The sequence below is a fragment of the Equus asinus genome, chromosome 27 (genome assembly GCF_041296235.1).
Source record: "Equus asinus isolate D_3611 breed Donkey chromosome 27, EquAss-T2T_v2, whole genome shotgun sequence".
Lineage (NCBI taxonomy): Eukaryota > Metazoa > Chordata > Mammalia > Perissodactyla > Equidae > Equus > Equus asinus.
In genome coordinates this window covers 23,870,172-23,897,989 of record NC_091816.1, presented here as the reverse complement: position 1 = coordinate 23,897,989, position 27,818 = coordinate 23,870,172, and the positions used below count along the sequence as shown (strand labels likewise).

The following is a 27,818-nucleotide window of genomic DNA, read 5'->3' as shown; positions in this document are numbered from 1 at the left end:
CCAGCAATCTATAAATAGAAAAATGACTCGATATATGTTCTCTTGGTGGTGGGTCCTTAGTATAAACATTGTGTACATCATTGATCTCCAATGCTGTTGTCAAGGCTTGATGGAATATTTTTTAAACAGCTTTATTAAGGTATAATGACATAAAATACACTGCACATATTTAAAGTGTGCAGTTTGATAAGTTTTGACGTATGTATATACTCATGAAACGTTCACTACAGTCAAGATAGGAAACATGTCCATCACCCACAAAAGTTTCTTCATGCCCCTTTGTAATCTCTCCACCCTAGTTGAGACTCACTGATCTAATCCTTTAATTCACGTTTACTCATCTAGAAAGCAGCCTCTTAACTACCCTGATTTTTGGCACCTGTCGTTATCTTTTTTTTTTTTAGCCAAAATCCTGATTCAGGCTCTTACTGATTAGTTTTTGTTGTTGTCTGTTGTGATTCAATAAGTCTCACAACAGCCTGTAAAGTAGGTGGTGCTATCCCCATTCTACAGGTGAAGAAACTGAGGCTCAGGGTGGTGGAGTGACAGAGCTCATAGGACTAGAAAGTAGCAGAGCTAGAATTCAAACCTAGCTATGTCTAACTCCAAGGCCTGAACAATTTTAACTGCTTGGTGTTACCTTCCTATCTTGCTTTTCATCCCAATATGAAAAAAGAAAAAATCTATTGCATTTTTTTTTTTTTCAAGATAGCAACCCCCTCCTCCAAAATGGCCTCACAATGGAAAGATGGAAGGAGGAGTTTAAGAAAAAATAAAGGGAAAAGAGGAAATGAAAATATATAGGGTTTGGAAATTAGTGATAGCAAATGTCTGACCTCTAGGATCAGTTTTCATACCAATTTGTATTTGATCCGCAAGGCCAATCCCAAACGAACATTAGGGAGTATAGCCCAGGACTCTGAACTTGAATGTGGAAAGGTTCCCTGACTCTGTTTCTGCAGGAGTTCTTATGGAGCTTCTCTGTACTCCATTTGTAAAATAGAGATAATTGGACATTACCCTATATGGTATGGTAACTGATAAGGCACTTAAAAGGATAAGTACCACACTTGGCATTAATTATAAGGGAGTATGTTTAGTGATGAGATCGACGTAAGAGAAATCCAGTTGCGATCTCTCCTTTTAGGATAGAACGTCATTCCCAAGATCCTAATCCTACATATTCTCATTACTGTGCTGTAGATATTCTCATGAGTATATTGTGGGTATTTTCCAACTAGAGAATCCTGGCCGAGGTCACTCTTGGTAGCATGTTGGGTGCTTCAAGAGAACATTTCTAGGCCCTGGTACTTTTGAGTGTTTAGTGGATATATTTCCTGGAGAAGGGTTAACCAGCTGGTTAACAGGTAATCCACACAAAACTAAGTTTATAAAATACGTGTTGTGAAACTGGATCCAGTGGGATTGGGAGATAGTGAAAAAGGAGTAAATAAAAATCCCTGAAAGGGAATAAAGAATGATCTGCCTTCGTAGGCTGCCCTCTAGCCTGAAATACTCTATGGGCTTTAGCACACATATCATCTACCAGGACCCATTTTTGTCTCCTACTTGGAGACCATTGATTTTGGTAACACCCTTCCCAGAATTACCAGAGGTCTCAGGACAGAAAAGAAAGAAAATGTAGCAGAAATAAATTAAAGCAAGAGTACAGTGTTTGCTCTGTAGAAACCCTTAGTAAATGTTAATTATCATATTGTCTATATATTTTTTTTAAAAAATCATTATTTTAGCAGTAGTGTCAACTTTGACCTATTCGGCCTTCTCTTTTCTTCCACACAGCAATGTCAGAATTAGAGATCAATTAATCTCAAATTAATTGAGATTGAGTTAATCTCAAATAAACGAATTTGACTCCGAAATGTGCTGTCTACTCAGCCTCTTCACCCAGAGCCACACCATTAGTGTAGGTGTTACACAGTGAAATGCTCACGCAGGCTTCAAGAAAAGGAAAAATGAATAGAGAACTTGGTTAATTTAAACCAGCCAAGGTATGAGATATAGCAGATGCTTAATTAGACTTGAGATATATTTACTGTCATTTATTTGTATATATTTGCACTTATCGAAGTGAACATAGAGTGTTCATTAGATACAATAAAAGAATCTAAAAAGGGTTAATATTTCATAAGATATTTTGGACTTGATTTTGTAAATACATGAATTTGTATCTAACTTGGAATTCATTAAAATCCGTGAAATTATGCTGGGAAGACTTCCATAGAATTCGTTGAATGTCCTTCCTGCTCAGCTCCTCTCTATGTTAAAAATGGATAGCTCTCTGGGTGATCTGTCGTCTCTGGCCAAAGTTGATGTGGGTTCCTTCAAGCCTCTTTGGAGCATATGCAGTTAGGATTTGTACTTCAAGATGCTTCGCTAGTAGGGTTTGCATAAAGATACAAGCGATGATCTCCCTAAGTTAGTAAACTAACTAAATACTAATGGTCTGAAATGTTCATAGAAACTCATTATTAATGATCTGTAGCAAGGGATGGCCATCCTCTTTAATTAGTCACCAGAAGTTGTTAGAAAAATGCCTGCCCCCTTTGCCCACAAAACAGATTGAGAGCTTACTGTCAGTGACAGAAGAGTTTAATGTACCTGATCATATGCGCTTGAGTTTAGAAAGATCTTATGGGTAACATCTCTGAGAATTTTCCAACTGCCACAATATTTATTTTAAGAATCTTGAAATATGTTTTCTTTTAATTGCATTTGAGTTATACTTAGATGTCATTTTTTATTACTAATTAAGAATTAAGGATATGGGACTTAAATTCCTTCTAAATTAATTTGAGGCATTTCTCCTAATTAATTGAGTTACGAATTATTCTGAAGGTCATCTGCTCTCTCATATCACGGCAGCCCGTGCTCAAGATTGTTCCCACTGTCTCTTTAGATGGTGGTTTTTCTTTTTCTGTAAGCATTCAAAATAGTAAACAAAGGAGTAATTTTGGTGCATCCACACAATGGAATGTTATGGACCAATTAAAATGGCTTAAAAAGATTTTTTTAAGGAATGTCGTATTGTCAACAGAAGGACAAGATATAAAATCATTTTTAGATTTCCTCAGCTTCATCATAATAGGATGGAAAGCAAAAATGCCAAATTCCTGGACTCCAGCTTCGTGATCTTCTACACATTTCTCTTCAGTTTTTCTATTATTGGCACCTATTACTTTTAGCAATACATCCCATAAGGCAGGAATTTTTATCTGTTCCATTTCCTAGAAATGTATGTGTTTGATACAGAGTAGATGCCAAATAAATTCTTTTGCTGAATGAGTGAACAATGAATAGAAAATTGGTATTTATTGAATATGTGCATGTTGAATATTCAATAAATTTTATTCCATTTAAAATTTAGGAAGGTGAGAGAATTGCTATATTATGTTGACTATGACCTTAAAAAAGGAGGCATTTTTTTCCTGAATATAGAAATTAATACATTGGAAGTTAAAGCAAACTGATTTTTAAAATTTGATTTTTAAAACCTTTTTCTTAAATTCCCTTACTAGATTCTTCAATTTGAAGATATCTTGGCCAATAATTTCTACCGAGATCACTTTCGAATGTACATGGAAAGGATGGACAAGAGAGCTCTGATTGGTTTCTGGGAGGCTGTGGAATATTTAAAGAGTGCTAACAAGGTAGTATATGTGGGCTCAAAGGACTATTAATCACTAGCTGGTGAAAACTTGCATGTTAGGCAGTGTATCTGTCTTTCTCAATGAAGCTGTAAGATAAGTATATATTAGAAGAAGATTTTAAACCAAATATAATATTGACATTATGTTCTAGCCCATAATGGTAAATAAAATTAGATTTTTTTGTAAAAGGTGCTTTTGAATGTATAGTCAAGGGAAAGAATGATTGATACACGTACCAAAAGATTGAATTTAGTTTCAGGTAGTTATCTTTTAACACATGATAAAAAGGCATATAGATATCCACATTGCTATTATAATAAATTTGGTCTTGTCACCTACACCTTAACCTTGTAACCTTGTTGTTTTTAATTTGTAATGTGCCTATTTTACAGTACTGTTTTCCTTTTATGTCATTAAATTTGATTAAGGAATACAAAAAACAGTTTTGGTTACAGATACCTCTTACAGTGAGAAACCCAATGGTAAGCATTGTGTTTTGCACTTGGCAAGTTCTCAGTATATATTTAAGAATTAAATTAAAGAATGTGAAATATAAATGTATATGTATAGAAATATCCATAACAATACTTATATATAATACATATATTTTGAGAGGCTTATTAAAATAACCACAAAGCTTTGTGTACAGTGAATTACTCATTTGCACTTCCTATGAGTGCAGCTAGAACTGAATACTAACTTAAAATAGATCGTAAATCACAAACTACATGGTTAAGGCACTAAATCCAGTCTCGTAGTATTTTTAAATCTTAGGAGTGCCTTTGTTTGTTAATTTGTTTTTTAAAGATTGGCACCTGAGCTAACAACTGTTGCAAATCTTCTTTTGGTTTTAATTCTTCTCCCCAAAGCCCCCCAGTACATAGTTTGTAGATTCTAGCTGTGAGTGCCTCTGGTTGTCCTATGTGGGATGCTGCCTCAGCATGGCCTGATGAGCGGTGCCATATCCGCGCCTAGCATCAAAACCAGGGAAAACCCTGGGCCGCCGAAGTAGAGCTCGTGAACTTGACCACTCAGCCACGGGACCGGCCCTTCTTTGTTAATTTATAAGCCAGTTTTACTCAGTATTGTATTTGCCAACTTTATTACACATTTTGTTTACCAGACTTGACTCCCAACTTGACTTTGGGTTGCTCTCAAAGGAATATTGTAAGGGGCAATTTAAAGAATTTTCCTAAACTACTATACAATTTGAAAAATTTCAATGGAGTAAGAGCATACAGCTTCCTCAAATAGCAGTATTTTGACCCAGAAACACTGATTTGGATGTAAAAGTTTTGGGATGCATGGTAAATTCGTATTTATTAAGTTGACTTCATTTTTTACTACTGTTGAAGACTTTCCATAACATTCCTAGAGTTAATGAGATGTCTTCAGAGGAAATGAAAAGACTATGTTAATCAGAAAAGATGTTTGCATTTCTGAAGTAGGCTGGTGATGACCTCAGTGTAATGTTTAATACTAAGCTGTCTAATATAAGCTTAATTACAATGTAATGAGTTGTCATCCTGAAGAATATTTTTCTTGTTTTCTTAAATTACATAATTATTATATTGACTTTTTTCTGGAATGAGAAACCGCACTTCCAATTATTTATATTAGATAAAAAAAGTCAAGGTTAGTTCTTGGTGGGCGGAGCAAAATGGCGGGGTGAGCTGACCCGGGATTCTCTCCCCTCCAAAATGCAACAAAAGATTGGAAGAACTGAATTTCAGAGAATAAACATAATGCCAGCTCGTTAGAGACCTACAATACCAAGAAGGCGGAGATCATAACCTTGCTTACACCCTCGGAGGCACTGGAATGGTAGGAGAGAACATCGCTCCCTCCCCTGGAGTCTGCGATTGCTGTGGCGCGGGTCGGGAAGGAGCGGGGGAGGGGCCGCGCGAACGGGGGATCATCCAAGACTCCTGCCGCTGATTCAGTGGAGACCTGCTGACGGGGGGAAAGCTTCCGTCCACGGGGACCCTATAAATCAAGGGCTTTGGGAGACCAGAGAACAGAACTGATCTGAACCCAGACCGGCACGTGTGAGTAACAGCCCCTCCCCCCTAACAAAGCCAGTGGGCGCAGCCATCTTGCCCCAAGGCAGAGAGCTAACACGCCGCTCTCGACCCCCATCTAGTGGCGACAGGCTGTAACTGCAACTGAATTCTACCACCATGAGAAAAAACCGCTCCTCTACCATCCAGCAATTTATAAAAACCCCAGACCAGAAGGAAAACAATAAAAACACAGAATTAAGTCCTGAGGACTTGGAATTAGGTAAACTAAGTGATAATGAATTCAGAGCAGCTATAATCAAAAAACTCAATGAGGTAGAGAGAAAGAGAAACAAGCCGAGTTGTGGAGTTACTTCACAAAAGAGATTGAAATCATAAAGAAGAATCAAACAGAATTACTTGAGATGAAAAACACAATGGACCAGATAAAACAGAATATGGATTCCCTGAATGCCCGTGTAGACAACCTAGAGGAGCAAATCAGCATAATCGAGGACAGACAGGCTGAATGGTGCCAGACAGAGGAAGAAAGAGAACTAAGAATTTAAAAAAATGAGGAAAATCTCCGAGAGATAATGGATTCAATGAGGAGTAAGAACATAAGGATCATAGGAATTCCCGAGAATATGGAAAAGGAAAATGGAGCAGAAAGTGTGCTTAACGAAATTATTGAAGAGAACTTCCCAAATCTAGGGATCAACGGAGAAATGTGTGTAGAGGAGGGTTTTAGATCTCCTAGATTTGTCAATGTAAAAAGACCCACCACAAGGCACATAATAGTAAAGTTGGCAAATAGGAATGATAAGGAAAGAATATTCAGGGAAGTAAGAAAAAAAAAGAGAATAACCTATAAAGGAGCCCCTATCAGACTGTCAGTGGATTTCTCTACAGAAACCCTACAAGCTAGGAGAGAATGGAGTGATATATTCAAAGCTTTAAAGGATAAAAACCTTCAGCCAAGAATACTCTATCCAGCAAGAATTTCCTTCAGATATGAGGGAGAAATTAAATCTTTTCCAGACAAACAAAAGTTAAGGGAATTTGTAACTAAAAGCCCTCCATTACAAGAAATCCTCAAGAAGGCTCTCATACTTGAAAAAAGAAAAAAGGGAGAAAGGGGACACAAGCCACAGACTAGGGAGACCGATGGATAGAACCAGAACAGGATAGCAAATATTCAACTATAGCATTAGGGTAAAAATAAGGAAACTACCAAAACAAGGATGATCTTAGCACTCTAACTACAAATTAATAAGACGAGTTGGAATAAAAAATGAAAATATTTAGGAGGGGAAAAGCAAAGGGTCTAAATCAGTATTGGTCGAGTAAGTAAGAGACCACCAGAGAATAGACTATATTATACACGAGATTCTAAATACAAACGTCAAGGTAGACACTAAAATAAAGTACAGAACAGAGTCACAAATCATAGATAAGGAAAAATCTAAGAAACCCAGCATAAGAAATTGCAGTATTAAATGGGTAGTCTAAAGCACACAGGAAAAGAAACATGGGAAAACAAGATAATGAGCGACAGATTGACAGCATTAAGTCCACATGCATCAATAATCACTCTCAATGTGAATGGATTGAACTCTCCAATAAAAAGACACAGTGGCAAAATGGATTAAAGAACAAGATCCAACAATTTGTTGCCTCCAGGAAACACACCTCAGCCCCAAGGACAAACACAGACTCAGGGTGAAGGGGTGGAGGACAATACTTGAAGCAAATAGCAAGGAAAAAAGGCAGGTGTTGCAATTCTCATATCAGACCAAGTGGATTTCAAAATAAGACAGGTAAAGAGAGACACAGAGGGACAATATATAATGATCAAAGGGACACTTCATCAAGAAGAAATAACGCTTATAAATATCTGTGCACCCAACACAGGAGCACCAAGATTCATAAAGCAACTATTAACAGACCTAAAGGAAGATGTTAAAAACAACACAATAATAGTAGGGAACCTCAACACCCTACTCACATCGATGGACAGATCGTCCAGACAGAAAATCAACAAGGAAATAGTGGAGCTGAATGAAAAACTAAAACAATTGGACTTAATAGACATATATAGATCACTCCACCCTGAAGGAGCTGAATACACATTCTTCTCAAGTGCACATGGAACATTCTCTAGGATAGACCATATGTTGGGAAACAAGGCAAGCCTCTACAAATTTAAAAAAATTGAAATAATAACAAGCATCTTCTCAGATCATAGTGCTATAAGGCTAGAAATTAATTACAAGAAAAAAGCTGAGAAAGGCACAAAGATGTGGAGACTAAACAACACACTACTGAACAAGCAATGGATCATTGAAGAAATTAAAGAAGAAATAAAAAAATACCTGGAAACAAATGAAAATGATAGCATGCCATACCAACTCATATGGGATACAGCAAAAGCTGTATTAAGAGGAAAATTCATCGCAATACAGACACATCTTAACAAACAAGAAAAATCCCAAATAAGCAACCTTAAAGCACACCTAACTGAACTAGAGAAAAAAGAACAAATGAAGCCCAAAGTCAGCAGAAGGAGAGAAATAATAAAAATCAGAGCAGAAATAAATACTATTGAAACGAAAAAGGCAGTAGAAAGGATCAATGAGACAAAGAGCTGGTTTTTTGAGAACATAAATAAAATTGACAAACCACTAGCCAGACTTACAAAGAAAAAAAGGGAGAGAGCTCAAATAAACAAAATCAGAAATGAACGAGGAGAAATAACAACAGACTCTGCAGAAATACAACAGATTATAAGAGAATACTACAAAAAACTGTATGCCAACAGAATGGATAACCTAGAGGAAATGGATAAATTCTTGGACTCCTACAATCTCCCAAAGCTCACTCAAGAAGAGGCAGACAATTTGAACAGACCAATCACAAGGAAAGAGATTGAAACAGCAATCAAAAACATCCCAAAGAATAAAACCCCAGGACCAGATGGCTTTCCTGGGGAATTCTACCAAACTTTCCCATCTCCCCTAATTTTTTGGAATAGCTTGAAAAGGATAGGTATTAAATCCTCTCTGAAAGAGATGGAACACTTCCTAACACATTCTACGAGACCAACATCACGCTGATAGCAAAACCTGACAAGGACACCATGAAAAAAGAGAACTACAGGCCAATATCACTGATGAACATAGATGCAAAAATTCTAAACAAAATTTTGGCAACCAGAATTCAGCAATTCATCAAAAGAATCATACATCAGGATCAGGTGGGATTCATACCAGGGACACAGGGATGGTTCAACATCCGCAAATCAATCAACGTGATACACCACATCAACAAACTGAGGAACAAAAACCACATGATCATCTCAATAGATGCAGAGAAGGCATTTGACAAGATCCAACAGCCATTTATGATAAAAACTCTGAACAAAATGGGCATAGAAGGAAACTACCTCAACATAATAAAGGCCATATACAACAAACCCATAGCCAACATCATACTCAGTGGGCAAAAACTGAACCCCATCCCCCTGAAAACAGGAACGAGACAAGGATGCTCTCTATCACCACTCTTATTTAACATAGTACTGGAGGTCCTGGCCAGAGCAATCAGGCAAGAAAAAGGAATAAAAGGAATCCAAATAGGGAGGGAAGAAGTGAAACTCTCGCTGTTTGCAGACGACATGATCTTACATATAGAAAACCCCAAAGAATCCATTGGAAAACTGTTAGAAGTAATCAACAACTACAGCAAAGTTGCAGGGTATAAAATCAATTTGCATAAATCAGTAGCATTTCTATACTCCAGTAATGAACCAACAGAAAAAGAACTCAAGAATACAATACCATTCACAATCGCAACAAAAAGAATAAAATACCTTGGGGTAAATTTAACTAAGGAAGTGAAGGACCTATATAATGAAAATTACAAGGCCTTTCTGAGAGAATTGGATGACGACATAAGGAGATGGAAAGACATTCCATGTACATGGATTGGAAGAAAAACATAGTTAAAATGTCCATTCTACCTAAAGCAATCTACAGATTCAACGCCATCCCAATCAGAATCCTAATGACATTCTTTACAGAATTAGAACAAAGAATCCTAAAATTCATATGGGGCAACAAAAGACCCCGAATTGCTAAAGCAATCCTGAGAAAAAAGAACAAAACGGGAGGCATCACAATCCCTGACTTCAAAACATACTACAAAGCTACAGTAATCAAAACAGCATGGTACTGGTACAAAAACAGGTGCACAGATCAATGGAACAGAATTGAAAGCCCAGAAATAAAACCACACATCTATGGACAGCTTATCTTTGACAAAGGAGCTGAGGGCATACAATGGAGAAAAGAAAGTCTCTTCAACAAATGGTGCTGGGAAAACTGGAAAGCCACATGTAAAAGAATGAAAATCAACCATTCTTTTTCACCATTCACCGAAATAAACTCAAAATGGATTAAAGACCTAAAGATGAGACCTGAAACCATAAGGCTCCTGGAAGAAAACGTAGGCAGTACACTCTTTGACATCAGTATTAAAAGGATCTTTTCGGACACCATGCCTTCTCAGAGAAGGGAAACAATAGAAAGAATAAACAAATGGGACTTCATCAGATTAAAGAGCTTCTTCAAGGCAAATGAAAACAGGATTGAAACAAAAAAACAACCCACTAACTGGGAAAAAATATTTGCAAGTCATATATCTGACAAAGGCTTAATATCCTTAATATATAAAGAAATCTCGCAACTCAACCACAAAACATCAAACAACCCAATCAAAAAATGGGCTGGAGACATGAACAGACATTTCTCCAAAGAAGATATACTGATGGCCAATAGGCACATGAAAAGATGCTCATCATCGCTGATCATCAGGGAAATGCAAATCAAAACTACACTAAGATATCACCTTACACCCGTTAGAATGACAAAAATATCTAAAACTAATAGCAACAAATGTTGGAGAGGTTGCGGAGAAAAAGGAACCCTCATACACTGCTGGTGGGAATGCAAACTGGTGCAGCCACTATGGAAAACAGTATGGAGATTCCTCAAAAAACTAAAAATAGAACTACCATACGATCCAGCCATCCCACTACTGGGTATTTATCCAAAGAGCCTGAAGTCAGCAATCCCAAAAGTCCTGTGCACCCCAATGTTTATTGCAGCACTGTTTACAATAGCCAAGACATGGAAGCAACCTAAGTGCCCATCAGCAGACGAATGGATAAAGAAGATGTGGTACATATATACAATGGAATACGACTCAGCTGCAAAACAGAACAAAATCATTCCATTTGCAATAACATGGATGGACCTTGAGAGAATTATGTTAAGTGAAATAAGCCAGCGAGAGAAAGATAATCTGTGCATGACTCCACTCATATGAGGAATTTAAAACTATGGACCAAGAACAGTTTAGTGGATACCAGGGGAAAGGTGGGGTGGGGGGTGGGCACAAAGGGTGAAGTGGTGCACCTACAACATGACTGACAAACATTAATGTACAATTGAAATTTCACAAGATTGTACCTATCAATAACTCAATAAAAAAAAGTCAAATTGAATTTAGCTGATAAATTGTATCCCTCTGGAATTGAGATTTATGAGAAGGAATCCATTGCAATGGGAGAACTGTTTTCATTCTTATTTTTTTCCTTCCAGCGTTTAAAAGAAATTACATTTGTTAGCTGTTCAACACAAAGTGTTCACTTTAAGGAACCAGTTGTTTTTTCCAGGTCTAACACTTACCCCTTGGCCCTGAATGTGCACACAAGCCAAAGCCCCACATTGTAAATGTCTTCCTTCCAGCTGTGGAATGCAGAGAATTCAGAAGAAAATAAGTGTTCTCAGAGATGCTATTTCTTACCTTCCTTTTTCTTCATCTTTCTGTCTTTTCAGAATGAAATCCCACAATTAGTTGGTGAAATTTACCAGAATTTCTTTGTGGAGAGCAAAGAAATATCAGTGGAAAAATCACTTTACAAAGAAATCCAGCAGTGTCTTGTAGGAAATAAAGGCATTGAGGTATTCTGCAAGATCCAGGGAGATGTTTATGAGACCCTAAAGGATAGGTATTACCCTTCATTTATTGTCAGTGACCTGTATGAGAAATTGATGATAAAAGAGGAAGAAAAACATGCCTCCCAGTTGGTTTCCAACAAAGATGAAATGGTGAGTCACGTTTAACTTCTGCCCCTTCAGTGGACAAGCTGTGAATACGTTAGGTGGGCGCGTATCGTATAAGCCAAATTTGATGTGCACTCACATCTTTTAATGTGCAGGACTTTAAGTAGAAGCTGAAGTTGAATTGCCTTGTTGCTTCTTGTGTTATGCACTTCTTCCTTTGTCCTTCTGACCCACGGGCTGCTACCTCCCAGCACTGAGTCAGAGACGTCCCTGCACTGTCTGCCTGAGACACACGCCGAGGTTGACTCCTGAAAAGTGAGGGCAGAAAGTCTGGGGGACGTTTGTGGCTTAGGCCAGTTAAGAGAATCAGTAGAACTGTAGTCTAGCCAAGAATAGACGAAGGATGGGGAAAAAATGAGCAGAGCAAGAGAATGTCGGGGAGATACAGGAAGTATTTGGGGATTTAAAAAAGTCACATGAAATTAAGATGCTCTTAAGGAAACCTCGCTCAGCCTTACCTTAAGTCTGATTTTCTTTTAGTGTCTAGATCATTTTGGATAGTCCCAGGTGCCATCTCTCATTTACTATTAATGACTTATACGAGTTTTAGGGTTTGTGAAGGTACAAAGAAAAACAAAGTGTTTTATAATCACCTTACGTAGAGAGACTATAATTTATCTCAGATTCTTTCTTTCTGTCCAATGCACTGTATCTCAAGCCCTGAGGAATCAGGTGCTCGCTCTTGCTGGTATTAGAAGCCAGCATCTGTGAACTGTTGTTAAAGTCATTCATTTAGACTTTTTTTTCTTCAAGTTTTATTACTCGGTTCTTTACATTTTCAGTGTATAAAACGACTAAACTGATTGGTCCAAAATTCATTGCATGTTATTTTTAAGATAGGTTAGTTTGTTTTAACTGTTATTTCTCTACCTCAAAAATTAGAAAGGCTAATATGCTAATGCTGCAAAAGAGGTTATCCAAATTAATAAAAAGATCAGTACCCAAGAGGTAAATTGAAAGAGGACTTGACCTGACAGTTGATGTGAAAGGTAACAGTAAACAAACATGAGAGAATGTCCCACCTCCCCTAGGAATCAGAGGGGAATGTGTATTACTGACCATTTGAGAGCGACTACTCTTAGTTCCAATTTATCCTGAGAAAATAACTAAAATGTAGAAAAAAAGTTTATGCCCATTGGAGGACGTTTTAGTATATCTGAGGTCTGAAAAATGCAGAATCAGCTTGGAATGTGCCTCAGTGTATTATTAGTTCATAGAATACTGTGCAGCCATAAAAATTATAATTTTGAAGACTATACTACCCTCAAAATACTCAGCATTGTGTATTATATGAAAAAGGCAGAAAACTCATTGGAATGTATACAAGGTATAGAGTCGTAATATGTATAGTCATGGACAAGGATTAGAACATAAAAAATGGAAAACAGATTGGCTTTCTATGATTAATACTTTATTTTTCTTTGAAAAAAATTTATTTTGCTGTTTATTACAATTAATAAAAGTTAGAAGAAAAAAGTCTGAAAGAAAAGTAAAGAGTAAACAAAGCAGAGGCCAGTTGTCAGGAGTTCTTTTCAGGGCTCTTTGTGCCGTGGCTGCTGCGGAATCTAATCCATATGCTGGTTGTTGGTAATCTATTGGGGTTTTTTCAAGCTATATGGTTCTTTATGAATCTTAAGTCACTTTCAAATGCTATCCATTTTACTTGTAAGATAATCTACCTACTGATTTGTAAAATACGTCTTTAAGAGGACTGAGCAAAGTGTATACTGAAAATACTTTTACTAGTGGGACTTTGGAAATTTTATTTGAAAGAGACTTGCATGAGCTTTTCATAATAATCTTAGAAGACCTAAAGGAAGCCAGGTCCGGTGTCTTTGTCAAAGATGAGGCACAGAACATTCTGAGTTATTGGGAAGATAACTCAGCTGCCTTCCCTTGTCCTGTATAGATTCCCCTGGGTGTACCATTTGGGAAATATGATAAGGAATTTTTCCTCTTTCGTTAGGCTATTAATGTTTCTTTTTTCCTGCAATTCTGAATACCGGTTACTTTGGTTCCAGATACTTTGATTTTTCACTTTGCTGAGAAAAAGGAATCTACTTCTAGGCTTTCTACTATAGATTCTTTCCTCAGTGGAATCTAGTATTTTGAAACAGTATATTATAATGATCTAGAACCTCTATAATAGATAATAATTATTGAGTAGTCCATCGTTACAAAATACGGCAGTTCATGTGACTTTTTCCGCCAGGGCCTGGGAGGTGAGGCTGGTGAGGAGGCCGTAGAAGGCACCAGTCAGATCAATGAACAAGCCAGTTTTGCTGTAAACAAACTACGAGAACTAAATGAGAAACTTGAATACAAAAGGCAAGCTCTAAATTCTATTCAAAATGCACCAAAACCTGACAAGAAGGTAACTCTTTCACTTTTAAGGTTGTCCTTAAAAGTTCCCATTTCTCTAATTTGAGAAATAGTAGTTTTCAGTTTCTGTTGAGAAATGTCACCGTTTCTTTAAAAAGAATTTTAACTGTGAGTAGGTTCCGTGGTTGTGTTTTTGCTTCTAGTATATATAGAATTAGAAAAGCACTTGTTTTTAACCTTCTGTGGCTCGTGATTCTTTCTGGTCATCAGCTACGAGTTACTCTGGGTTCTTTTCTTTGGTTTGCGTACATTATAACCGGGGTGCGGGACAGAGCTTTTCCGTTGTGCCAAAGTCGTTTCTGGAAGTGAGTTAACCACTCAAGGACAATCTTTAAAAATTTTGTCTTCTTTCAAATGCTGCGAGTGCAATTTAAGAGAACCTCACAGGGTCATGCAAGCAGTAAATTTTTTGCTGGAAGCCAACAGAATTGGAAAGTTTAAAAATGTAAACAGCATCTCACTAATTGGCGTTTCTCAAACCCAAGAGGCAGTGTGGCTTTTTGCTTTGCGTTTATGCTTCCCTGCGGTCCAACAAGAAGGCTTCCCTAACGTCGATGTGGCTGAAGCTCTTTGCTCTGTCAAGTTGATCCCCTCTGGCACTTTCTGAATGTGTGTTCAGAAACACAGTGAGGAGTAAATGCAGGACACTGTGCTGGTCACTGTGAAGAGTTGATGAAATAGAGTCTAACACCTGCCCTTAGGGAGCACCCATGCCGGTTGTGGAACCAAAATGTACTCACATGAAAATGAGGCAGATGGTCGCGGCCCTTCTGATGATAAATGCAGGACCACGACCTAGCAGGGAGTGAAAGGAAGGAAAGGGTCTTTGTGTAGACTAAATGCTCAGGAGACGTTCGGCGTAAAGCTACTGTCTCAAACTGCAGAGTTACAGAGAAACCTGAAGGTTTTCTCATAAAGGAGATCCAAGGAGATAGTGAGCAAAGCACTTAAAAATAAATTTTTTTTTAATTGTAGTAAAATGTACACAACATAAAATTTACCATTTTAACCATTTTTAAGTGTACAATTCAGTGGCATTAAGTACATTCACAGTGTTGTGTAGCCATCAACACCACCCACCTCCAGAACTCATTTCATCTTGCAAGACTGAAACTCAATACCCATTAAAGAGTAACTTCCCATTCCGCCCGCCCCACCCCCACCACCCCCCAGCCCTGGCAGCCTTCATTCTACTTTTTGTTTCATATGAATTTAACTACTCTAAATACCTCGTATGAGTGGAATCATACAGTATTTGTCCTTTTGTGACTGGCTTATTTCACTAGCATAACGTCTTGAAGGTTCATCCGTATGGTAGCGTGTGTCAGAATTTCATTCCTTTTTAAGGCTAATTCCGTTGCATGTGCATACAACATTTTGTTTATCCATCCATCCTGATGGGCACTTGTTTTGCTTCCACATTGTGGCTGTTGTGAATGAATAACGCTGTCATGAACATGGGTGTACGAATGTCTCTTCAAGAGCCTGCTTTCAATTCTTTAGGGTATATGCAGAGAAGTGGAATTGCTGGTCATATGCTAATTCTGTTTTTAGTTTTTTAAGGAATTTCCATACTGTGTTTCACAGCAGCTGCACCATGTTACCTCCTCTCCAGCAGTGCATGAGAGTTCCAGTTTCTCTGTATCCTCAACAACATTTGTCATTTTCTGTTTTTTGATAGTAGGCAACCTAGTGGGTGTGAGTTGGTATCTCGTGTGGTTTTGATTCTCATTTCCCTAATGATTGGTGATATTGAGCATCTTTTCATGTGTTTCTTGGCCATTGGTGTATCTTCTTTTAGAGATGTCTGTTCAAGTCCTTTGCTCATTTTTAATTAGGTGGTTTGTTGTTGAGTTTTAGAAGTTCTTAACTGTTCTGGATATTAATCTCCTGTAAGATATGTGATTTGCAAATATTTTCTCCCATTCTGTGGGGTGCCTTTTTAATGTGTTGATAGTGTTCTTTGCACAATAGTTTTTAATTTTTATGAAGTCCAATTTGCCTATGTTTTCAACTTGCCTATGTCTTTGGTGTCATAGCCAAGAAATTACTGCCAGTCCCATGTCATTCAGCTTCCCCTCTATGTTTTCTTCAAAGAATTTTATAGTTTTTGCTCCTATATTTAGGTCTTTGATCCATTTTGAGTTAATTGTTGTATCTGGTATTAAGGGTCCATCTTCATTGTTTTGCATGTGGGTATCCAGTTTTCTCAGCACCATTTGTTGAAAAGACTGTCCTTTTCCAAATATTGATGGTCTTGGCACTCTTGTCAAAAATCATTTGACCATATATGCAATGGTTTATTTCTTGGTTCTCTATTCTATTCCATTGGTCTCTATGTCTGTCTTTATGCCATGGTATACTGTTTTCATTAGTGTAGTTCTGCAGTAAGTTTTGAGATGAGGAAGTGTGAGTCCTCCAGATTTGTTCTTTTTCAAACGGTTTTGGCTGTTCAGTTTCCCTTGAAATTCCGTGTGAATTTTAGGATGGATTTTTTCTATTTATGCAAAAAAGTCATTGGGATTTTGATAGGGATTGTATTGAATCTATAGATTGCCTTGGGTAGCATTAACATCTTAGCAATATTTAGTCTTCCAATCCATGAAGATGGGATGTCTTTCCATGTATGTCTTCTTTAATTTCTTCAATATTTTGTAGTTTTCATTGTAGAAGTCTTTCACCTCCTTGCTTAAGTTAATTCTTAAGTATTTTTTATGCTATTATAAATGGAATCATTTTCTTAATTTCCTTTTTGGGTTGTCCATTGTTAATGTATAGACACACAGCTGATTTTTGTGTGTTAATTTTGTTTCCCGCTACTTTGCTGCCTTGTGTGGCATTTTAAATAGTTTCATAACTCCCAGGATGTTTTCCCTGAGGCAGATTGTTTCCAAGTTGAAGGAGGAAATAATTCTAATAGAGAAAGAACGCACAGACCTGCAACTGCACATGGCAAGAACGGATTGGTGGTGTGAAAACCTCGGCATGTGGAAAGCTTCCATCACTAGTGGAGAGGTAGGTTTGACTGCTTTTCTTCTCAATTTTAACAGTTCGACTTTATAAGGCAAGATTTTGTCCTGGAGAATTAAGGTCAAGGATAGAAAACTTACATTTGTTTTTCAGACTGCATCTCTCTTACCTGCCTCCCCCATATTTTCACTCTGGTTCACCCATGACTGGGAGCTTTCTAGGTTGCCTGGTATAGATGTTATCTCACTCCACTTCAGACAGAAAGCTGTCCTTGTTCCCTGGAATTGTAAGCAACTTTCAGATCGGAACAATTAAATGTCCTTGAATTACCAATTTATTTTTCCATTGAGGGTTGAAATAAGATGGAAAGCACTACTTGAAATTTGGAGATGAAAATTAAAAATGTAAGTGGTGTTTCTGATCGTTCCATCCTGCCAACTTCATTTGCTCAAGAGTTGGTAGCTCCGAGATCTTTAATAATGAATATTTTTTCCTTTGAATTAGAAAATATTTTGCTGTTCTCTGAGGAATATGGAGTAATAGTGTTCAGAATATTCTGCATCCCTTTTCTTTTGTCTGTAAAAATAATTTCATTGAAAGGAAGGATGCTTATAGGCTTTTGCTTGGTTAGCGTGAACGACGCCTTCCTTCCCGCCTGCCATGTGGAAACCTCGAGATAAAAGACGGGTCCACCATATGGTACACTAATAACAAGATCCCGAGCGAGGTAGGGTTCATGTTTTGCCGTATCGTTGTTTCAAAAGGCTTGTCAGATACTCCTTAGATTTGCAAGGGCCTGTCTTTGTTCATCCCTGCCTTTCCCATCAACCCAGTAGCTTGACGCTTAACTCAGGGGAGGGTTTAAAATTCAGTCATAAATTCACTTTTAGATTAGATAGTGAGACAAAGTACGTTCTCCATGAGAGAACGTTCTCATGAGAACTCCATGCGTGTCTCCTGAAAGCACACACATCACACGAGAGCTGAAGCAAGCACCCTCATGTGTCTTTGGCACTTGTTGTCATTCCCCCTAAGGTAAGCTGCAGGGCAATGTGCCTACTCTGAGGGGAGGCGGAAGGCAGGGGTCAGGGAGGGTTGCATTCAGCCTTGGCGTACCACACAGAAGCTCTTGATAGTGGTGGATGGAGTTATCTTTAGGTTGGAAGTCTAGGAAGCGGGTAGGCTCAGGTGTATGTAACGTCAGAAGGTCGTAGAGGAGGGAAAGAACACACATTCTGTCGCCTCTTTGGTTTTGCCTGGAGCTGCTCTGACATTTCAGTTTATTAAAATTATCTTCTAAAGGCAAACACTGAGGGAGAGCAGGAGGAAAAACCCTCACAAGGCACCTTGCCTGGTAATCAGTTGTTACTCAGAGCTTGCCTCTGGCACCTTCGTCACTGAAAAGGTGATGGAAATGGACACAGAGGGCTCACCTGACTGCCACAGTTCACGAAGCAGTCACACGGGAATGTGTGGAAGGTGTGTTTCCATCGTGCCACACCCTCCTGAGTTCTGATACTGGTGACCCCTTTACTACATGTGTGATCCTCAGACAGTCCAGTGACCCTGTCTCGGCCTCCACTTCACCCAACCTTACAGATGGATAATAGTCCTGCCTCACAGGACTCACTGTGTGCCCAGTAAGTCTTGTGTCTCTTTCCTCTGCCTTTCTTATTGACTCTTTCTCTCTAATTGGATTTATGATACTACTTCAAGCCTTAAATTCAATGCATTTTCTTTTTGTTTCTTCTCTTGTGTATGTTAAGAATAATACCGGCCTATTCTGAATTGTGATGGGGTGTGTGTGTATGTGTTGATGAATTATCTAAGTTGAGAGGGAGAGGAAATTGTTTCCTGATGTAAAATTTCATGAAAATAGAAATCGTGGTTTGTTGAATCTTGAAATTAAACTGAGGAGGCCCTCATCCTTTTCTGAGAGGTTTTGGTGTATCTCACACCTGTTTACTTGCTGTTAATTGGTTTTTTGAGGAAACAACAGTTAGCATGTTAAGTTTGCTATGCTAGTTTTCTTTTGCTGTATAACGAATTACCACAAGTTTCATGGCTTAAAACAATACTCATTTATTAGCTCACAATTCTGTAGATCAAAAGTCCAGCACTTATGACTGGGTTCTCTGTTCACCGTATCACAAGGCTGAAATCAAGATGTTCGCCAGATGGAGTTCTTGTCTAGAGACTGGGGAAAAATCCACTTCCAGGTGCATTCAGGTTATTGGCAGAATTCACTTCCTTTTGGTTGTGGAACTGAGGTCTCTGTTCTCTTGCTGACGGCTGGGGGTTGTTCTTAAAAGTACCCTCAGATCCTTTCCAGATGATCTTCTTCATCTTTAAGCTACCACAACACATCAAGTCCTCCTTGTGCTTCCAGACTTTCTGACTTGCTCTTCTGCTGCTAGCCAGAGAAATCTCTCTGCTCTAAAGCGCTCGTGTGGTGAGGTTAGGCCCACCCAGATCATCTCCCTAGGTTAAGGTCAACTGTACCATATAACACAAGCTAATAGTCGAAATAGCATCCATGATATTCACAGTCCCGGGGATTATGCAGGGTGTGAACATCAGGGAGAGGGAGATCTTGGGGACATTAAAAATCTTGCCTGCCACATCTCACCATGGTTGATGTTTTTGTTTTTTTTTCCCCCAAGGTTACAGAAGAGAATGGTGAGCAAATGCCTTGTTACTTTGTCCTGGTGAGCTTACAAGAAGTTGGAGGAGTGGAGACCAAGAACTGGACAGTCCCCAGAAGGCTCAGTGAGTTTCAGAATTTACACCGGAAACTTAGTGAGGTATGAACGCTCGTGAACACAAGATTCGGAATTACCGAGCAAGAAGAGATTTAAGAGCTCATTTCAATTTTTACGCATAAGAAAACTGTTTAATTTTTCTCCTTTGCTGTTGATACTGGCAGAGTGGCATTTTCAGCCTGACATTTAGAAATCTGCTCATGGATCCTACTGTCTAGTCTAGTCTAAATCCTCAGGACAGATAATGGTCTGGTCTCTGCTGTGGATTGCCACAGAAGCCCAGAGCTAGAGGAAAGCTAGGGATCGTCTAGGGCCAGTGGTTTCGAAGCTGCCGGTTGTGACCCATTAGTGCGTAGTGAAATCAGTTATGGGTTGCAGCAGTAGAAAGAGAATAGAATGTATTGGATTTCATCACGAAAATTAAAGGACTCAACACAGTGTCATGGTTGAAAGCACAGAGTCTGGAGCCAGACTGTTCAGGTTTAGATCCTGGCTTGAGTTCTCATGAGCTGTCTGACCTGGGACTTGTCACTCTGTCTTTCTGTGTCTTTTTTTCTCATCAATGAAATGCAGATATTGATAGCACCTCCCACACCTATCTCACGGAGTTGTGCGAATTAAGAGAATAAGTGCATACAGAGCATTTAGTAGAATGTGTGGCACGTAATAAACATTATTGTGTTGTTGTTATTATTAGAAGTAGTAACGAACATTGTTTCATAAAACTTTCAGTTTTATAGGTGAGGGTATGTTATGTACATAGATACAGATATGTGCATATGTGTGTGGGTTGCAGTGTAATGTATTTCCTACTGTGAGTTTAGTTAAAAATGTTGGAAAGCCACTAATCTAGGTCAATTCTTTTATTTGCTAGGTGAGGGAAACTGATCCCAGAGAATTTAATTGACTTATTATAGGATGTATACATAGTGGCCAAACCAGGATTAGAATCCAGGTCATCTTACTTTCAATTCATTATTCTTCCACTTTCTTCGGGAATTGCATCTTCCTAACTCTCCTCCTATGGGAGGTAATTGCTTTCCCCCCCAGCAATTAAAAAAATTCTTCAGTCATTTCCATTTTCGTTTGGGTCCATGTTTCTCTTGCTCAGAGTGAACGGATGCTGGTAAACCCTATGGTCACCTCTCAGACCCCTCTTTTGCAAATGAAATATGTCTGTTTCCTTTCACCTTTTCTGTTAGGGTGATTTTTTTTTTTTTTAACCCTTTTAATCACTAGCTTCTGAACACTATTACTTCTTCAACTGCTTTTAAAACCAATGGTGGCCAAAGCTGAAGGTCATACTACAACGTTTCTCAAATGGACTATGGTCACCCTAGCAGTGTGGAAAGCAAATATTTATCTTAATTTAAGAATAAATTTTCCCCAAAATTATTGCGTAAAATTAACACTGCAGGAAAATGCATGAGTTGCTCTGTGATAAACCATTGTGAAGCCAAAGGTTAGTATCAATGTAGTTGCTGTTAAAAACAGAAGGAAAAGGAATTTAGGGGGGATTTTGAAATAAAATATATGTTGAAAATAAAATGTACTTCGAAAATCAAAAACCATGACACTCAAGTGGTAGAGGAAACACACCTTATAAACTTCCATGTCCTTTCGTCTCATTGTCACCTTTCCTCATCTGTGGCCTAATGGATGGGTTCTTCTCTTACCCTTGCTGTTTCCTATCGTGTGAATTTTCATTTTCTGAAAGAACCCTTCATGTTAACAGCTGTGACAGGAAGCACCTTTTCAGGTCCCTGGTGATTTTAATCTTCCCTTCCAGCTCTCACTGGCTGTTGCAGTTCTCTAAAATTTCACCCTGCATTTGAACCGTAATTAAAAATCCTTCTTGGGCAGATGTCATTGTACTCGTGCTTTAGTGGCTGTGTAGGAAAGGCCAGTTTTTCCGTTTCCACCACCCGAAGCATTTACATGAACTTGTCACAAGTGACTTGTGACATACTGTCCCTCGCTATGGCCAGGCTGGCGGGGCCTACTGTGACCGTGATGATGGCAACAGGAGTAAAAGCTGTGGCAGGCAGACTCTGTGCTCACTTACTCGTCAATGCCAGTTGATTTCATTAAGCATTTTCAGATGGCCCCAGTGCCTTACTGATGGCCAGGGTTTGGCAGTGAGGGCAGAGTGTGGAGCTTTTGGAACCCACTGCCCTGTTAGTGTCTGAGGGGCAGACGGGCAGAGTCCTGTGGGAATTGGCATTAAGAACACAGACTTTATGGTCAGGTGGATCTGGGTTTCAATCCTGATCCTCGATCGTCTCATATGTAACATAGGAATGATGATAATTCCCAATGCTTTGGGCTGTTACGCATGCCAAGCTTCTAGCAGTGTCTGGCAGAATGTAGGACTTAATCTACAACGGGAAGTCTGCTACTATTTATTAGTATATTTTATTATTATTAATATATTTACATTTTGCAGTTTGACATTGAAAGGCAGTATTAAAGGTACAAACCAAATGATTCTCTTTCCATTGTCTTCTTTTGTCAACTTTGATAGCTTTTTACAGAGATGTTGTAAACAAAACGCCTTTTAATAGAAAACCTTCTTCCTGTGAGCCAGGTGTCTATACCTAACATGTTGTGCTACACACATGTTGTGCAAATCCATCTTCCCAGCCTGGCTTCAGGATTTCCCGGCTTCCAGGCATTCATGGGTGTAGGGATGAGCTTGAGCTTTTTTTGTCCCATTCCTCCAGATTCCTCGAGCCTCATTAGAACAGGTAGGTTTCCAAGGTCTGAAATCTCAGAGGAATGAGTACAAGAAGAAGATACTTGGTTTGTTCCAGTTAAAATTCTCAAATCTTTTTTTAAGATTAAAATGTAATTTCAAGATACTAACATTTAATTTTCTTCCCCTCCAGTGTTTCCCTTCTTTAAAAAAAGTCCAGTTGCCTTCTCTGAGCAAGCTGCCTTTCAAATCTATAGATCAAAAGTTTATGGAAAAGTCAAAGAACCAATTAAACAAGTTTTTACAGGTGAGTGAGTGACAAGTTTTGGATATGAGAGGAGTCGTTAGTTATTTTGGGTTAAACAGTCATCATTCTAAGAGCTTGCTTGTTTGCTTCCTATTCTCACAGGCCAGGCCAAATCCTCAAAATATCTTTGATCTTTTTTTTTGTTTTGGGTAATTGAAGTATACCATACATACAGAAAATGCAGATGATACGTGTACAGCTTTCTCCATTTTCACAAACCGAACACGCCCTTGTAACTGGCACCCAGCCCAAGACACAGAACATTGCCAGCCCCTCCAGCTTCCTTCCATCACTGCTCTCCCCGAGAGGGAACCGCGGTGCTAGCTTCTCACAGCACAGATAGCGACATTGTCCTTGAGCTTCATATAAATGGAATCATACATCGTGCACTCCTTTGCATCTGACTTCTTTCACTCAGCATCATATTCATGAGATTCTCCCTCGTGAGTGCAGTTTTCATTGTAGATCATCCGTTTTCATTGTTTAGGTTTTTTCTTGCATGAGTACATAGATTCCAGTCCTTCCATTGTTGAGCATTTGGGTAGTTTCCAGTTTGAGGCAATTAGGAAGAGAGCCTCTATAAACTTCTTGTGCTTGCCTTTTGGTGACTCTGTGTTGGGTAATACCTAGGGATTTGGGTTTTCCAGTTTTTCACAGTGGTGGTGGCACTTTTTACACTCTCACCAGCAGCGTGTAATGGTTCTAATTGTTTCTAATTGTTCTTCATCCTCACCAGCGCTCAGCCATTCTGGTGGGCGTGTCCTGGTAGCTCATTGTGGTTTTAATTTGCATCTCCCTGATGACTAATGAAGTTGAGCACCAGTCATACTGTGAACTGGCCAGTTGGATAGTTTATTTTATGACGTTAAAGTCGTCTTCTTTGTCTACTTCTCAATCCCGTTGTCTGTCTTTCCCGTGTTGCTCTGTAGGAGTCTACGTGTGTTCTGGATTTGAGCCTTGTTAGACCATGTGTTGCAAATATCTTCTCCTTTTCTGTGCATTGCCTTCTCACTCTCTCAATGATTTCTCTTAATGAACAGAAGTTCTCAATTTTAATTTAGTCCAATTTATCAATTTATGCCTTTTGTGCTTGTTAAGAAATCTTTTCCTACTCCGGGGTCCTAAAGATATTCTCTGAATTTCCTCTAGACCCTTTGTTTTCCTTCAGTCTGTTTTTAGAGAATAAGGCTGTCCCCAGTGTTTTGTTTTTTTTTTTCTTTTGAGGAAGATCAGCCCTGTGCTAACATTTGCTGCCAATCCTCCTCTTTTTTGCTGAGGAGGACTGGCCCTGAGCTATCATCCATGCCCAACTTCCTCTACTTTATATGTGGGGCGCCCGCCACAGCATGGCCTGACAAGCAGTGTGTAGGTCCACACCCGGGATCCAAACCGGCGAACCCTGGGCCACCAAAGTGGAACGTGCGCACTTAACCGCTGTGTCACCGGGCCAGCTGCCCCAGTTTTTCCTTAGCTGGGCTCTCTATATTCAGAGTATAGTTAAGTTACTCAAACCGTGGATCCCAAGGCCCTTATAATTCTCAGAGACATGGAACTTTGCCTTCTAAGACACTTTTTGCCTCTACAGTAGTAACTAGAAGTCCTGAGATTTTAAATAATGGATGTTGCCAAATTCTTAGTAAAAGCTATGTTAAAACATAATCATTGAATCAGAAGGATGGATCATAGTTAAAATAGATACATTTAAGCCAGAGTTGCCTTGAAAGTGTTAATCTCTTTCTCTCATATATTCATCTTTCTCTTTCTCCCTCTCTCTCTTTATATGTATCTGTGTGTATATAAGCATATGTATGTATGTGTAAACATATATGTGTGTAAATAAATATACATATATATATCTGGAAATAAAATAACTGCACCTTAGACAAATTTTCTGAGTTTAATTATGGCAGGGCAGGGGTAGAGAATCATTAATGTTCAGATGCTCTTATTGGAGAGTATTTAAACCTGAAATACTACCATTTTGTTGCTGATTCAGAATGTCTAGGAAATATTAAACCCACTCAAGGATGGTACCTGATTAAATTGTTCAGATGAGTTAAAGATCCTTTTTGTGAAATGAATGTGTATTATTCAGAATCCAGGATTGGTAAGCCCCGGGACGTATAGCTTTGGAACCTCCCAGCTGACTCTTCGGTTTCCCTCCAGCCTCTGTGGTTGGGGAGGGTCTCAGTTTGCTTGGTCTTCCCAGCCCTGCAGCCGCCTTTCCTGACATGCTGCAGAGACTGCCCTTGTTCCTGCACTTTCTGGGATGCGGAGAGGGGTCCTCTGTGCCCTTAGTGGACTGTTGGTGAGGCACACGGTTTAGTGAGTGCTGCCATTGCACCAAGAGAAGCGTGCACTCTGGCGCACTGCCGATGGGTGGTGTGGGCCTGGCTGAGGGCAGGAATAAGCTGCAGCTAAGCCAGATGACACAGTGGCCATTTATCTTTTAATCAAGAGGATCTTAAGTCAGAAAATACTGGTTTAAATAGCTTTTCATTTCCTCAAAGACTTTATTTGAAAATGCTAACTAACTGTTCAGTATTTTTAGGTGGGTTACACAGCAGACTATATTATCCCCCCAACCACAAACAGGAAAAGCAAGATGCAGAAAGTTTCGTCTGAAAGGCAGATATTATTAGGTCCACAGAACCTCCCAGAAAAAGGAATTCCACTGAGTGTATGTTTACTTGGATGTTCATATATGACATGTGGTTCCCTCTGGAAGCATACTAATAATACAGATATTTAATAATCTGGCTAATCATTCTTGGCCATGCCATCATTTATATCTTACTTCATTCCTGCATGCCATCTTCTTGGATCCTCACATACACATACCACCTACTCCAGCGAGTTCCCCACTTCTGGCTCTCTCCCACTTCTGGGTGTGCACGTGGTGTGCACTCTTCTCAGGATGCTTTGCACCTTCCTCCATCATCCACTGAACACTCATCTTAGGTCTTCATAGAATAGAATAACGCGCTTGAAGAGTTTGCAGGGAAGGAGTTGGGAATGGGATTCCATTCTCAGAGTTTAAAGACTATAAAATCCCACTGATGCCTTGCCCTACAGACATAATCTTTGAGAACATTTCTGACTTTTCACACATATTTAATTTGGTTATTTTCCTTCATCATGGAATATAACCTAGGCCAAAGACTTAACACCCTTAATCATTTCCTTATTTATATTGATTGTATTAAGGTTAGTTATCATTTCCTACTATTTTATAGAATAATGTTGGAATGTAGATTAGCTAAAGGAAATCAAGTTGGGGGAGACTGTCTCACTCATCCTAATCTACCCTCACACACAACTGAACATTACTACTCTCAACAAGGAATAAAGGCCTGTTTATTGGGCTCAGGGGCCAGGGAAGGCAGTAGTGACCCCACCTGCCCATCCACCTTAATCTCCTTCCCCCCATGTAAGGTAGAACCTGTCCATCTTCAGGCCAATCTTCTGCAGGATACGTGAAGCTACAGCCGCTGGAAAGCTGGTGGAGCCGCTTGGCTGCCCCGGCCCCAGTGTGGCAGCATTGGGCGTGCTCAGAGGTGCTTATCCTAGGGAAGGCCATAGGGTTTATCAGATGTCAACCTTTGTCTGAACAGATATAATGTGAACAGCATGGCCCAGCTCCTCTGGGACTAGAACTTAACCTCTTCCACCACCCCAGTTTCTTCATCAGACGCACAGTCTGCTCCCCAGTGTTCCGTCTCCCCCAAGGGGGTTACACCTTATTTCCCACTGTTTTATTTATTCCTACTCCTGTATCTTTTAATAGTAGACATTTAAACCTTCTTGTGGTCACATTGTTAATTTTACTGTCTTACTGTAGCCCTTGCTTATACATAAACAGACTTGATTTGTATCCTCTTTTCCTCTCTCCTAAGGCCAGATAAGTACATAAAGAACTTGAGGAAATTTCCAGGGGAAGGGCCAGTAGAAAAAGTAAGGTAATTACACAAACAAGCACGGCTTGGAAGATGGCCGCACAGTGAAATAAAACTATTGCCTGGCAGGCAGGGCCACCATGTGACAACTCAAAGTTCTTTTTTCAGCTGTTGCATGAAGTCTGAACATAGCCATAAGGGGTGGATTAGGCGTATCCTTGTGTAATGTGCAAGTACGTAAGTTGTTCAGACACAAATGAGGGAAAGTTAAGTTGACTTTCAAAGGCAGTGGTCCCAGGATCTGTAAGCTGTGTGCAAAGGGAGAGTTTTGTGTTGCACTGAGCAGTGCAAACTGGAGTGAGTTCTCTTGTCTGCACAGTATCTCCCACAAGCAGAATGGTTAGGACACTCCTGTTAACCTAGAGAGGATCGCTTGCCACTCGGATCATTGAGAACTGATCTAATGTGTTTTCTTTCATGGGGAAAGGGAAGTGGTTTTAGGTTCAGAATTATGATGTAAGTAAATCCCCCAATGCAGTCAATTCTGCCTTGTCTGTCTCCACTTGTGGTAGCTTCTCGCAACACGGATATATTCCTGTATAGGAGTGATTAATCCTCTTCCTTCCACAGAATCTGCTTTCGGATGAAAGACTGTGTCAGAGTGAAGCACTTTATGCCTTTTTGAGCCCTTCTCCTGACTACCTCAAGGTTATTGATGTGCAGGGGAAAAAACCCACTTTTTCATTGTCCTCATTTTTGGAGAGACTTCCTCGTGACTTCTTCTCCCATCAAGAGGTGAGCTGTCTAAAAGTTGTACCATGTTGGTAGCATGTTTAAATGAATGTCTTTTTGAAGGCTGTTTGAATAACAGTTATTTGTTGAAAGCTTGCTGCTAATCGGGAGAAAACAAATTCATCCATGTTCAGTTATGATCACTGTTGTATTTGGGG

General features: G+C 39.2%; 1 protein-coding gene across 5 annotated transcripts in view; it reads left to right on the top strand.

The window, feature by feature from the left end:
- The window catches only part of SNX25 (sorting nexin 25), a 127,559-nt gene that overhangs the window by 87,988 nt on the left and 11,753 nt on the right, over nucleotides 1-27,818 (top strand). For 2 of the 5 annotated variants that reach the window (XM_014839520.3, XM_044760700.2), the window contains exons 8-14: nucleotides 3,537-3,668; nucleotides 11,569-11,841; nucleotides 14,069-14,230; nucleotides 17,122-17,253; nucleotides 19,872-20,012; nucleotides 22,859-22,972; nucleotides 27,499-27,663. In XM_014839520.3, coding sequence (XP_014695006.2) covers nucleotides 3,537-3,668; nucleotides 11,569-11,841; nucleotides 14,069-14,230; nucleotides 17,122-17,253; nucleotides 19,872-20,012; nucleotides 22,859-22,972; nucleotides 27,499-27,663 — 1,119 coding nt within the window. Of the gene's footprint in view, nucleotides 1-3,536; nucleotides 3,669-11,568; nucleotides 11,842-14,068; nucleotides 14,231-17,087; nucleotides 17,254-19,871; nucleotides 20,013-22,858; nucleotides 22,973-27,498; nucleotides 27,664-27,818 lie in introns of all 5 variants that reach the window. The other 3 variants (XR_011498886.1, XR_011498885.1, XM_044760699.2) reach the window with 3 other exon arrangements.